Source organism: Plodia interpunctella, chromosome 13, assembly GCF_027563975.2.
Source record: "Plodia interpunctella isolate USDA-ARS_2022_Savannah chromosome 13, ilPloInte3.2, whole genome shotgun sequence".
NCBI lineage: Eukaryota > Metazoa > Arthropoda > Insecta > Lepidoptera > Pyralidae > Plodia > Plodia interpunctella.
The window spans coordinates 2,153,709-2,167,556 of NC_071306.1; the positions used below are offsets into that span (position 1 = coordinate 2,153,709).

The 13,848-nt window shown below is 33.4% G+C and overlaps 1 protein-coding gene across 1 annotated transcript in view; it reads right to left on the minus strand.

Annotated features, from left to right (window-relative positions):
- The window catches only part of Picot (picot), a 54,074-nt gene extending 40,235 nt beyond the window's left edge, over window positions 1-13,839 (minus strand). The window contains exon 1 of the mRNA XM_053753940.1: window positions 13,495-13,839. Within this exon, the coding sequence (XP_053609915.1) occupies window positions 13,495-13,570 (76 nt within the window). The 5' untranslated portion in view covers window positions 13,571-13,839. The remainder of the gene's footprint in view (window positions 1-13,494) is intronic.
- Between the last annotated feature and the right edge of the window lie 9 nt (window positions 13,840-13,848).

The window sequence follows — 13,848 nt, forward strand, 5'->3', positions numbered from 1 at the left end:
TTCACTACTGCTATAAATTCACGCGGCGAAGTCGTGGGCAATATAGCTATACTAAAGCAATAAAGTAAAGCATGTCTTCATCACTGCATATATATTGCGATAAAAAATAAGATTTTTAGTTACATTTGATTTGAGTACACAAATAAAAACCTTAAGTGGGTAGAACTGGTCCCTGAAATAGGTAGATATAAGGTCCTTGGATAACAAATCACCAGGTTTACCCCTAAATCTTTACCATATTTTTACAGATAAAGTTAAATTAGGAAGCGGTGGTGGTGTAATGGTTAAGACGACCGCCTGTGGATCTAAAGGTCTCAGGTTCGAATCCTACTCGTGCCACATGAGTTTGTCATGTATAGTAGTTTTCATCGACCACCACTTGCTTCCGGTGAAGGAAAATATCGTGAGGAAACCTGCACACTGGTTGATTATTAACTTTTGTGTGAAATGGACAAAGACTTCTGGCAAACAAATGGTGGTGTACCATTCAGAATTAACCGTCCTACTATTCTCTAGTGGCACTGTAGCTACATGTCCGTTGATACCAAAAAAACAAGCGACCATTTGCTTTAAAGTGCTTCTCGCACGAACAACTTTTGTTGGATTCGGTTCATCTTGAAAGACCCACACCGTTGACTGCTGTTTAGTTTCAGGGTCATAAGCATAGATCCAGGTTTCGTCACCTGTGTAGATATTATAAACAGCTTTTGACGTGCCACGGTTGTATTTTTTTATCATTTTCTTACACCAGTCGACACGAGCCTGTTTTTGATCTACGCTCAAGTTGTGCGGAATCCAACGCGAACAAATTTTTTTAACAATTAAATGTTCGTGTAATATCGCGTGTATACTCGTCATACTAATGCCCAGAGACGCCTCTATCTCGCGGTATGTAACATGACGATCTTGCATTACTAATTGTCGCACAGCATCAATATTTTGTTGTACCACTACCGATTTAGGACGACCCTCCTTAATTTCATCCGTGAGCATAGACCGTCCACGTTGAAATTCCTTAAACCAATAATACACAGTGGTTTTCGATGGTGCTTCATCTCCAAAAGTTAAAATCAGTTGTTCGATGCACTGTTTTTGAGTTACCACGCCGAAAATCATAATAAATCATCGCGCGAAAATGTTCACGAGTTAAATCCATGGCAATGAAGACAAGCTATTTTCAAAATTGGCGCCAATTGAAAAAAACAAATGACAGGGACATGAAAAATATTTATTCTCTAGCCGAAGAGTTCTATTTTCAAATGTTGTAATTACTTTTTAAATATTCTAGAATTATTGGCCAGTTCCGGATACATAAATAGCAGCCCTCGTACCACGACCCCCGGTCATGAGGAATACGACTATGAAGAAAGTTACCTAGGATGGCTTTTGTATGTGAATTAATTTGTGATCTGAATAGTTTTTTGAGTAGCAGATTATATAGAAATATGCCCGTATAAAATACGACCATAAGGTACCTTTACCTCTTGAATGTCACATTTCGTCCTTGTGATATAAGTGGTCATTAAAATCACCTTTGGAGAAAGTTGTAAGGTTCTCCAAAAAAGCGCCGATACAAAAGTCAAAATAATCAAAATGATGAATTGAAACTCAAAAATTTTATACTAGTATGAATTTGAATACAAGCTGTGCACACAAAAAGGCATACAGGTACATAATGCCGTTATTTTGGAAGTAGGATATAGGTCATATTGTATGTAAATATGTCTGTATTATTTTGTCATTAATATTAGGCTAATCAAATATATTTGAATTAACATTCATTTGATTCTTATTTATATTTAAGAGTAATTTTATTATTTTGGGTTACTTTTTTATACCGCATAAATTTATCTGTTTCAACTAATGGTTAGTTGGGAGATAATGACTTGCTGCATCTGAGCTTAATAACAGAGGTAGACCTAAAATTTCCTAGGTCATTCACCCCCAAGCACCAAACACGAAATACTCGTCAGCGCGAAAATTGACGATGACAAATTGCTTTTTGCCTTTTTCGAACCCGTTCCCGCGTACACACAACTACACGTCGAGTTGACCTGCTCGGGACTCTAAGCGGCGGTACTACAGGCGTAATTTCAACTTTGTTTAGGTGTTCATCACTTCTTGGCCGTTGACTGTACAAATATTATGGAATTAAAATTCTTTCCTTTCCGCAATCTTCTTATGGTACTTACTTCAAAAGACATGTTGTGCTGATAGTCCTCAAAACTTTATAGCAAAACCATACCTCGAGTAAAACCATAATCTATATATATATGTTACTGTAAAAGCACGAACTACGGTAAATCCTAAGATATTCCAGTAAAACCTAAGAATATGTAAATGTGTGTTTAAAAATGTGTGTTTTGACTGAAAAATAAATGATTAATAAGAATTACTCATTGTTTTATTCCCAAAACCAACATTTACCAGCCGTCAATAGCAAAACCTAGCATATACTAAATTCTAATGGCAAAAGCCCGAAAAAATCGTCAATTATTTATAAATCCTTACATTTACCAACCCATGCCGGTAAATCCTAAGGTTTTCTGAAAAAACCTAAGATTTACCTATATACGGGCTTTTACACTAACATAAAAGAACAAGCGATTATTACTAATCAACGCCCAGCCTAAACTATAGAAGCTATAAACCCGAAATCAGGGCAGTAGCTTTAGGTTATTATGTAGTGCTCAGATAAGAAAGGAACTTTCAAAATTCGACCCCTAAAGGGGTAAAAATTGGGGGTTAAGTTTGTATGAAAAATAACGAAAATCTTTATCGATCTACTTAAAAATTGGCATGTATGCTATGCAACAAAAAAAATAAAACCCGTGTTTCAGGATTTCTTAAAATTTTACCTTTAGAGTAGTTAAATAAGGGAAAAGAAATCGTTATTTCTTTTCACCCTCACTAAAGGTACTACTCTAAAGGTAAAATTTTAAGAAATCCTGAAACACGGGTTTCATTTTTTTTGTTACTGGGATTATTCGTTAATAATCCCAGTCGAAACTTCGTCAACTAAAGACATGAGTAGGTAGACAGCCTAGCGGTAAACACCATTGAATTCACATTGTCACTGTTGATGGTTCGAATCCTGAACTTCAATTATTTTGAATTAAATCTGATTATCTATATATGGTTTTACCAGTGGTTTTACTCGAGCGAAGCCGGGACGGGCTGCTAGTAAATAGTACACTTAAACCTTCCTCGGTATCACACTATGTATATAAAAAAACCTGCATCAAAATCCGTTGCGGGAAGCAACTTCGTGTTTTTGTTTTCACTATGTAGTGAAGTATAATATAATATTTACAATGGTCGTTAAAATGCTCATTTAGTCCCCACGATGAGTCATCAACCATAGGTACTCCTTATAAAAAATTAAAAAAAGTTTATTAGGTACATGATTTTTTATAAACATAACAGGTGTTGGAACCTCATTTTAACTGCTTCATCCATCCGTGCGGGAGGCTGTATAGACTCTAGGAAGTGGGATAACAATAATGATCATGTTTTTGGTACCGAAGTATTTACTATTTTTCCTGCTACACTTGTTGCAATTATTTTGTAGCCTTAAGAACTATTCTATAACTAATTATTGCCCGCTCACGATAGGTTATATTTGACTTAACAATATTTTGAATTTCGCCAAAATTTGCCAAGGTTCAGTGGTTAACGCGCGACAGATAGACTTACGCATACGCAGTTTCTTTTTCTTTTAACACTAATTTGTATGTAATCATGTTATTGCGAATAAATTTTTCTTTCTTGGTATGGAAATTAGAAATACGGATTTAAATTCAAAATATGTCTTAAAAACGCTTGTGAAGGTCTAAATGCTTTGCGTTTGCAAGTGCTTTTTTTTCATTTAAAAGCTCTTTCCTCATCAGGTCTACCGGTCAACCTTCACGATCTCGGTATTGCAGATGCGAACAACACAATAAAGTAGTGAATTACAAGGTACTATTTAAGTTGACACCGACATGTAACGCCTGGAGACGACACCGTGGAACGAATATCTAACTTTCTTAGAAATATATATAAAACGCCATTCCAAAAAGTATTGCTGTAGTTAACTATATGTACCTTTTGCTCGCGATTTCCTATAAAATCTAACTAAGTATGTTAGCAATATACTCCATAAGAAGAATGTCTCGAATACTCTTTGTCTTGATTATATGTAGACGAAATAGGACATAGAATTATGTAACAAAATATTTTTCTTCAATGCCGCCTAGTATTCGACTAAGTGACTCAACTAAAAACATCTTGCAATTCGAAACGACGGCCACTGTGAACATTACTATTCAATACCTACATTACATAATGCCAATGTCAACTTGACTCGTAAATGTCTATGCGCCCAGATGCTTGAACAATTGCAATCACTCTAGTCACATCTAGGTATATATGGCCGTACGTCTGATAAATCCTGTACAATTTATTGCTAATACGTGTTTGTTCAGGAGAAATTACTCTTGCAAATAATTTGTTATAATTCATATTGCGCACGGTTTGCTTATTGCTCGCAGACTGAGTTATCCCCAAAGTAAGAACGAGACTGTTATTTATTTGATAACACATACATATATAGATAGATAACGATCCAAGATATCAATCCGAAAAAGATCATCGAACAGATCGATCATATCGAACCTAGGACCTCCACGGATGGGTCCCAGCATGATGACCATTAGGATACCGGTCATCAAAACTATAGAAATCGCCATTTTGCCACGAGGAGACACTGGACAGGGCCTAATATATTTTGTCCCACATCACATGCCGACTTTACAAGGACAGGTCTACCAGCGCTCTGCCGTAGGTATATGAATAGTTATTTCATGTGGATAATCCGTTATTCATAGTATTCTTTCTTTGTTTTCCTATTTACTAGCTGTGCCTCGTGACTTTGCTTCCGTGCGAATTTCGGGATTTCCCTCCCGAAGTTAGAAAATTTATTTTCATTAGCATGTGCTAATGAAAATAAATTTTAAATAAACTTCGCATGCAAACGAACATACAAGTTAAATATAATTGTAGTATTGTAAAAACAAAGGGCTTCCAAACTAAAATGACTATAATGAAACAGTCATTAAAGTGAATTACTTTTAATTAGTCTAAGATTATACTCATCTAAAATATTTATAATATTTTTAATTACTTAATAATAAGTCACTGTATAAATCAGTCGATAATTATATTTTACAATAGCAAAATTAAAAAAAAAACTTCTCTTTTAATTCTTTATACAGACATTTTGTATCTACTTCCTAGATTTAATCCATATTTACGATATTTTCGTTTTGATAATAAAGATTAAATCACGATACGGAATGCAGACTGCCTCGACTTCTGAGTTGTTTGAACAAAGATTTATCTCGAGTACCCAACAAAGCCAGTATCAATTCGCGTTGATAAAAAAATTCAAGTCGAATGGAAATTTGACGAACTACTTTATTATATTGACAAGTTGTTGCTTGCGGTAAAAAGTACAATCTTGTATATTTATCTTACTAACCTCCGCCCCCTATTTCACTCTCAGCGATACAATTTAGAAAATTCAATTCTTAGCAGCATTAAGTTTAATTTACAAAAATTCCCTGCAAAATTTCGTATTTCGATTAAGTCGTCATTATCCACATTGTAATAACCAAAATAATCCTATTTACTCCAACAACAAAGTACAGTAGACTGCATGTCAAGACCTACCATGATCTCTATGCCGTGGTAAAACACACACACGCACTTTTGACTTGAAGATCCCTAAATTGTAGGATTTGGGAAATATCGACGCGGGAAGAGAATTTTAGAGTAAGAAGACGACATGGCTATATAACATATCATTAAAAAAATAATACTGTTCCCGTGGAAAAATCACATGAGTGCGAAGCCGCGTGATTTATCATTGGTTATCGTAATAACTGTAAAAAAAAATTATACATTTATATTCATGACTGTGAACCGGCTTGATTAAATATTGATTTAGTTATTCAACCATATCCATTTATTACAAGACTTGCGCAAATTCAAACAACTTAAAAAACATGAAAATTTATTTTAAGTTGTTATTATTTATTTTAGGTGTCCTAATGCTTGGCAAGGGTATCCCTCCTGTACGCGACAACTCATTCATTAATAAAAAATAAAATAGTACGTCAACACTCACACAAGCGGATTGCATAAGTTCATAGTGAGTAGCGTAATAAATTCCAATGTAACAGACAGGGAAAGGCTACATCAATGAAAATTCAATGAACTTCTGTATTCCTGGTGCAACGGATGTAAAGATGGCCGAAGAGTTGTATGAGTATGTAGCGTAGTAAATCGTAAAGTAATAGACAAAGACAGATAAATATAACAAACAGAGAAAGGCTACATCAATGAACATTCAATGAACTTCTATACTCCTAGTATAACGAATGCAAAGATGGCCGAAAAATCTAGAACTACTACAACAAAAGAAAACAGAAAGCAGTATATAGATCGCAGCAAGAAGGAACGAGACAGGAATAATCGAATGCTCCAGAACCAATTACAAGCATTCCTTCCGCACACACACACAGAACAATAGCCAACATTCTAGAAACGCCCATTTTGCAATAGGTTCGAAAGAGAAGTAAATACATCCTTTACGCCGTTTCATTCTTACAGTACCAGGCAAACATCATAATCTTCCGCTATAAGTTCGATTATATTCTAAAAAGTTCTTACTGGAATCTTCTACAATGTTCCAACAGGAAATTGCTCGTCGCTGTCTGGGTATATAAGAATCTCCGAGTCTTTCGACAGGACAGTTTTTTCTTTTACCAGTTCCAGTCTACAGTCTCTTGAAAACAGTGGAGTACAGAAGAAATAGTGAATAGTTCCAGTAAAGTTTTCAATTATAGTAGTTATAATAATAGTTTTCAGTCAGTTTCAGTGATAAACAGTCAGTTTTATTTGAGCACAGAAGAAACAGTGAACAGTTTCGTTAAAGTGAACAGTTATAGTAAACAGTGTTACAGTTTCAGTAAACAGATTTTAGTTAGTGTTCAGTCAGTCTTTTAGAAACAGTGTTAGACACAGTACAGTGCAGTGATACCAGCACCTAGAGAGTGCACAGTGATTATTAAAAGCGATAGCATAGTTCATTGTATTAATTACAGATAGAGACTGTGTATATGTATAGACAGTAATTGATAGACAGTGATAGATTATAAATAGAATAGTGCATAGACTAAGAATATAGTATAGTATAGTTATAGACAATAAATCCTGGACTGTGAAAAGCCGTGCATTTTCTTACTTCTATTTATTAGTGAACCTATAGTAGTGCTAAAAGACACCTAGGCGAGTCTACGATTAGCCTGTGTCCTGCACACCTCCAATACTTATCGTACACTTAAGTTAGTTATAGGCAGATACATTTTCTACAACAATTTCATAAAATTCGGATATAAAACTACAACCTAACCTTAAAAATAAAAGTTGGAAGTGAAAAGACAATAATGGATTGAAAAACAACTCTAACAAGACAAAAAGTTTTGGTATTTTAAGCTAAGTAAATTTAGGTCGGGGATAAAGTAATTCGCATAAAACACGTTGCATTTTATTTAACTTGCATCACACATTGCACATAATGTTGCCAGAGGTTAAAATATAAGTCTGTGGTTGCCAGCTATGAGGAAACTTCCCGTCTTGATAGCATGACAGAAGTGAAGCTTTGCGGATATCCGGGAACCGCCATAAACGTTATGTATGGTCAGCCGCACATTATAAACTCACCAAATTCATTGCAAAATCGCTTTTATAAATACTATATAATGTATATACGCAACGTTATAGCAATATTAAAGCTACATAGGTACACTCCAAAAATTAACAATCTTTTATTTTCATTACAATCTGTGAAAAAGATATACATACATATACAAGACATCAGGAAATTGTGAAAATATTTTTAGTTGAGATACTAAGTATACTTTCGTTTCATCTTATTAACCTAAGGCTCAGGGAAACATTAATATTAAAGCTGGCACGTTTTGAGTAAATAAATTATTAACATTAATTAGTCTGATACATGACGATGACCCGATGAAGAGGTTGAATTATGCAAAAGGAAATAGAACTTCCTACATTTTCCTTTTGCTTCCCTGGTTAGCTATTCATTAGTATCATTTGGCAGTGTCATAGTGAAAAACGACTTATGTTTGGCACACCTAGATGTGTCTTTGTACCAAGGTAACAGTCGTTCCCCAAGACACGTTTCTTACCCCACAAACAATTGTGCCTGGAGTATTTTTGAGCACAGGTACAAAATATTTGACCATCCAGAATTCCCACGGAATCAAAACCACAGGCCAGGCCTAGTCAAATTATACCAGGAAAGCATAAGCATACAAGGCATCCCTAACAATTTAATGCTTCTTACATACGATATTATTATTTTCATTTCTAGGGCAGTCATGCAAATCATAACTTATATTGCGTTGAGATCTACCGATAACTATTAAAATACTTTTATTGCATCGATAAAATTGAGTTATATCGAAATGTAGGGGAACTTATCTACAGTCGCTTTTAGCTATTATACAATGCATCGCGTTATGCAAGCGAGATCGTGATAATGTGTTATTTTGCGAGTAACACTGATTGTCGATTTGATAAATAACACCTTATACTAGACACATCAATTTCCATAAACACTTAAGCTGTTTGTATACACGTTGTAAAAGTTGTTCCAATCGCTGTACATAGATGATTTTTATGTAAGCTATGTGTGTATGACACAAGATGGAACTAAAAATCTACGCCAATTGGCGATAGGTGATATGTCACCTAGCCTAATGTGATATGATTACTTTGTTTGTACTCTGGCTGGATGCCCTAAAATAGGATCACTTCATTATATTCAGGCCGGCCCTTAAAATCGCAACCGAAATAAAAAAAGATCTTTCAAACGAACCGGGCATTGATACGTCACAGCCAGGAATGTCTTACTGGAAGAGTAAGAGAGAAGTACTTGGTATTTGGTTGTCTGTCTGGTTTGTAACAGTAAGTACTATACGTTTTATCTCAAATGATACAGACTATTTTATATTTTGGTATACGGAATACGTGTTCTTTTTAATAATGGTTAATTCTTAGACCGGTTGAATTTTAACTGAGATTATCATTATTAATATGTATCATACTTAAATACTGACATCCGTCTTGTAAGGCGAAGTAGAGTGACAAGGAATACGGTACCTAAGTAAATTAACCAACACAATTCAAAGATAAATTAAGATATAAAAATCATAGTATTCTTCAATATTTATTGACTTATGTCGGCGTACCAAAATACCTAGTCAATTCTCATTTGCTATAAATATAATAAAAGTATCTACAATTACTAAAGTAAACTTGGACTCCTGCTTGCATAAAATGACAAAAACTGGATATATACATTTTACGGTCCTTGCAAAAAATGGTTGAAAAATGTCGATTCTTTTTCATAAGATTAGTGGGAACCCTAAAAAGAACCGGGAAAATTTTCCCGCAACAAACCTATAGAGGTATCTCATTTTTCAATAGATTAGTTTTAAACTCTCAAAGTACAAGTGATATAATGTGATATTATATGATGATAATATTCGAGGAATTTTTTTGAGGATGACAATCCAAAGTTTTTTTTTTTTACCTTTTGTTTTTAAAACCAACGAATCATATTCATATTATCTATTTTTAAAGCTTTTAAAACTATACAGGTACGCCGATTATTGTACCTGGATTCTGACCATTAAAAAAAACAAAACAAAATTGTGGACTAATGGGTCGCGGTAAATTTTACCATAGTCATTTTTCCCTCTTACCATATATGCATAAGCTTATTGCATAAGGCATACCAGGAGTATGTTAAAGAAGAATAACAAAATTAGGCCTATTTTGTATCAAAGGGTGTATCAATATTCTCAACTATGCATTGCAAACTAAAAAACCGAACGTATGTAACAGGCATTAAATTTAATCATTTTCGTGAGAGGGCTTCAATAGGCACCTACAAGAACACCCTTGACATGAATTTTCATGCAGTGAAAAATATAACTATAATCGAATGTCTCTTTAAACATTTCGCAATTCTTTATCGAGTCTATTGACAATATAGATATATCGTTAACTTGATTCGATGTTTCGAAATTAGATCGCACGTGAACATATTCACGGTCAGTGATAACACGGGCAGATGGAAATTGTTATTTTCCTCATAATTACGGCAATTTCTTCACACTAGCTGATAAACCAACAACTAATGTGCAGGTTTCCTCACGATGTTTTCCATCACTTCTTCACATAAAGTGCGGTCTATTAAAACTACCTACTACTTACGAGTATTATGCATAAGTCAAATTGGTATACAAACTCAACGAGTATTCATCGAAGATTCGAACCTAGAACCTTTCGGTTTACAGTCTGGAATCTTAACCACTAGACCATCACCGCTTCTTCGAATATTTTTTACGGAAAAATATAATTAAATGGTTACATAAACTACAGGAAGCTACACTAACCATAATATAAGCTGATATTGTCGATATAATTTCGACACGGACACCTCGGCGTTTTATAGCGCAATTTGTTTATCATTACATTACATAACAAACATTTGTGCAGTACATTTCTACATTCAGACGAAACATTAAAAAATAATCGCGTACAACAAACGAACAATGTACGTAAAACCTCCATTATTACTTTGCAATGGTCACGTACTGGCGTACAAATGCGACACTATATTAGCGTTACTGCAAAATGAAATTATGTCATTGTCAATCATTGAACTATGTTTATTATATGGAATTGGATCTCTGTATAAATATTTGCTTTTTATTTATTATTTATTAACGGCCTGCGCTGAATTCGCACGAGTGCGTGAGCATGCATTACATAAAAAACCTCCCTCTTGAATCTATGAAAAATACCCCCAACAAAATCCGTTGCTTACCTAGTTTTAAAGATCTAAGCATGCATACACAGACAAATGGTTTTATAATTGTTTTATATTATGTTATGATAATGATTGCAATGTTGTGTTTACATAATATAATAATTGTATCAGAAAATTTGAGTCTGGATAATCCTATCCAAATTGGTAGTTATAAAATTTTGTATTGTAGCTTCATGTGCAGTATTACTAAAAATAAAGTTACGTCCGTCCGTCCGGTACGCAAAATAAAAGGCATTATTGTAATAACAATAGATCTTATATATCATTATAAAACAATTACCTTCCCACTTTAAAAGCCGATGGCTCTTTATAGTTTGGTGTTTCTGCGATGGCACCCTACAATGTAAAAGTGTGTACGAAAATATGGAAAAAAAATCCTAGATATAAATTAAAGTGATAATTTTTTGTATGAATAAAATATAACTTCTTTTCGAAAAAAGTTGCGTTTAGCCACTGATATATTTAGTAATACATACCTAGAATGACTTATCGGATACATAATATACTTTTACCGTTTGCGCTGGTTTTTTTTAGAATGTTCCTAGGCTAGAATTAGTGGGCGCGGTGGAGCAAACCCACGTACTACTACCCGACTGATTAGAAAATTTAACCTAATTTTCTTTATCCTATACGAACCTAGGTTTTTCCATGCAGTTCAAAATAAACAGTGCTAAATAATATACTATAATACCTAACTGTTTTGCTCCGTAATAGTTAATTTCAGACATTTTTTTTAATCAAAGTAATATTTTTTTCTCCCGTAACATTGGATTTTTTAACACTATCAATGAATCTAAATAACTACGAATAATCTCCGACTTACTTTTGTAGTTCATGATACCTCTACGTCATCAAAACTTAAAGTTTCAATTACAAGTTTATTTATTTAGGTTCTATGTTCTATCTTTTCAGGATTTTATTTCACAATATTGTCATACTCCTGCGTCTATTTTTTACAGCTAAACCTGGCCTTCAAATTTCTCAATTCTTAGCCCTGTCTACCCCGTAAGTAATACATACGTGATGATTTATCTATCTGTCATCTACAAAACTTAAATTACGATAAATGTTCACTTTAATATAAATTACTACACTTGCAAAAAATACCGTTAAAAATACTTAAATATTTCTACTATTATATTACTTAATTCACGATAATACTGATGTATATCACCAAAACAAAAAGTATTTAATCACTATTGTCATTAGCTAAATGCTAATGTAATTCAATATCAGGTTTTTGAAAGCTCTACACTTTGTTATGCAAATATTGCAGAAGTCATTTTTCGAAACATTTCTCAAAGTATTTACTCGGAAAAGTAAATTTGATGTAGGTATGAATGAATGAAAAAATTATTCAAGTAATATAGGCAAGTGCTAGAACACTTATGCTATTTTAGTAGAAAATAATTGTATAATCAATCTCTACGATTTATTTACATCCCTGACACTAACTGTTGCTAAACGATATATATTTTAGAGTACATTCGCCTTGTGATATTGAAAATATGTTTAATCATAATAAAACTAAAATCCAACGCAATTAATTTCCATAAATTATGTTAAATGACCAAAGGACATTCACCATCAACAATATAAAAAGAACACTGAATGGAAATTGAAGGCAAGCACGACATTGGATTTTTTTTCGTCTACCCACAGGCCAGTACGTTGATATAGATTTTTTCTACATTTACTACTATCAAGTAAGCAAGTGGTCCTCCTGGTTTTTTTAATTTTATCACAAACGATTATTAATCTCATTTAAATTAAGCCTGACATTTGAAATAGCCTGTATATATTTGCTCATATTCTTGTTTCAAAGTAAGCAGTGTATATATTTTTTTAATTAGATATTATAAAAGTTTATTAGATTTATTTATATTAGAGTTATTGCAAGAGAGATTAAGTTAGCATGAATAGCAATGATATTAAATAAACATGGTTCCATCTTTATTTCTCGGATCATCTATATTGTAGATATTTAATTCAATTGGTTGTATAAATGTATGTTTTATTCCTGATATAACGTTTTTAATTTCATAATTATTAATCCATAAAACCTCGCTGTTCTTATTGATTATCGCAATTAAACGTAATTAAAAATTTTTGAGTGGTAATGAAAACAAGGCCTATATTTAATTATACGTTTTAAACGCTTTTTATTTGAGGACTAGAATCTTAATAGACATGGATCGAATGATTGAAGTATTAGTGAATATAGAAATGTGATGTAAATTTATTTAATTTAGGTAACAGGGTAGTGTGTAAAAAAATAAAATGTCACCGAAATGATTACTAAAAAGTAATTACGTAGAAAGATTGGTACAAGTACTTACCGTACTTGTTTATTACTTTTTCAGAATAAAATATTGGCCCTTTCTAGAAATCAAGAAACAAGTATTTTAACGTTGGAAAGTGAATACCTAGGTAATCTTACTTAATGTTCACTAACTCATCATAATTAACGTATACAGCAGTTTCTATTTGTCATGCAAATAAACTTTTACTTATTCAAAACTTACTTTGTGGGCTCGGCTCATCATCCTCCATAATAGCCAACTTGCTGGGCCTTTTATCTTCTTCAGGTTTCAACCCCATTTTCACTAATGAATTAACAAATCGCAAATAAAAAATAAAAAATATATTAAAAATCAAAATTTTAATGTTGCGACACTGGCACTTTATTTCTGGCCTATATTTTTTATTGGTGTTAACATTTAGAACGTTTTAAAATTTGAATTTTCAGGTACGTGTGATTACGCGCGCGTCAGATCGTCATGCTCGCAGGTGCATGCCGCGTCTCGCCGCGAAGGTTGGTGTCGACTGTCACGCAACACCGAGCCAGCCTTGTTTTTAAGCCATTAGCCACGCAAGTT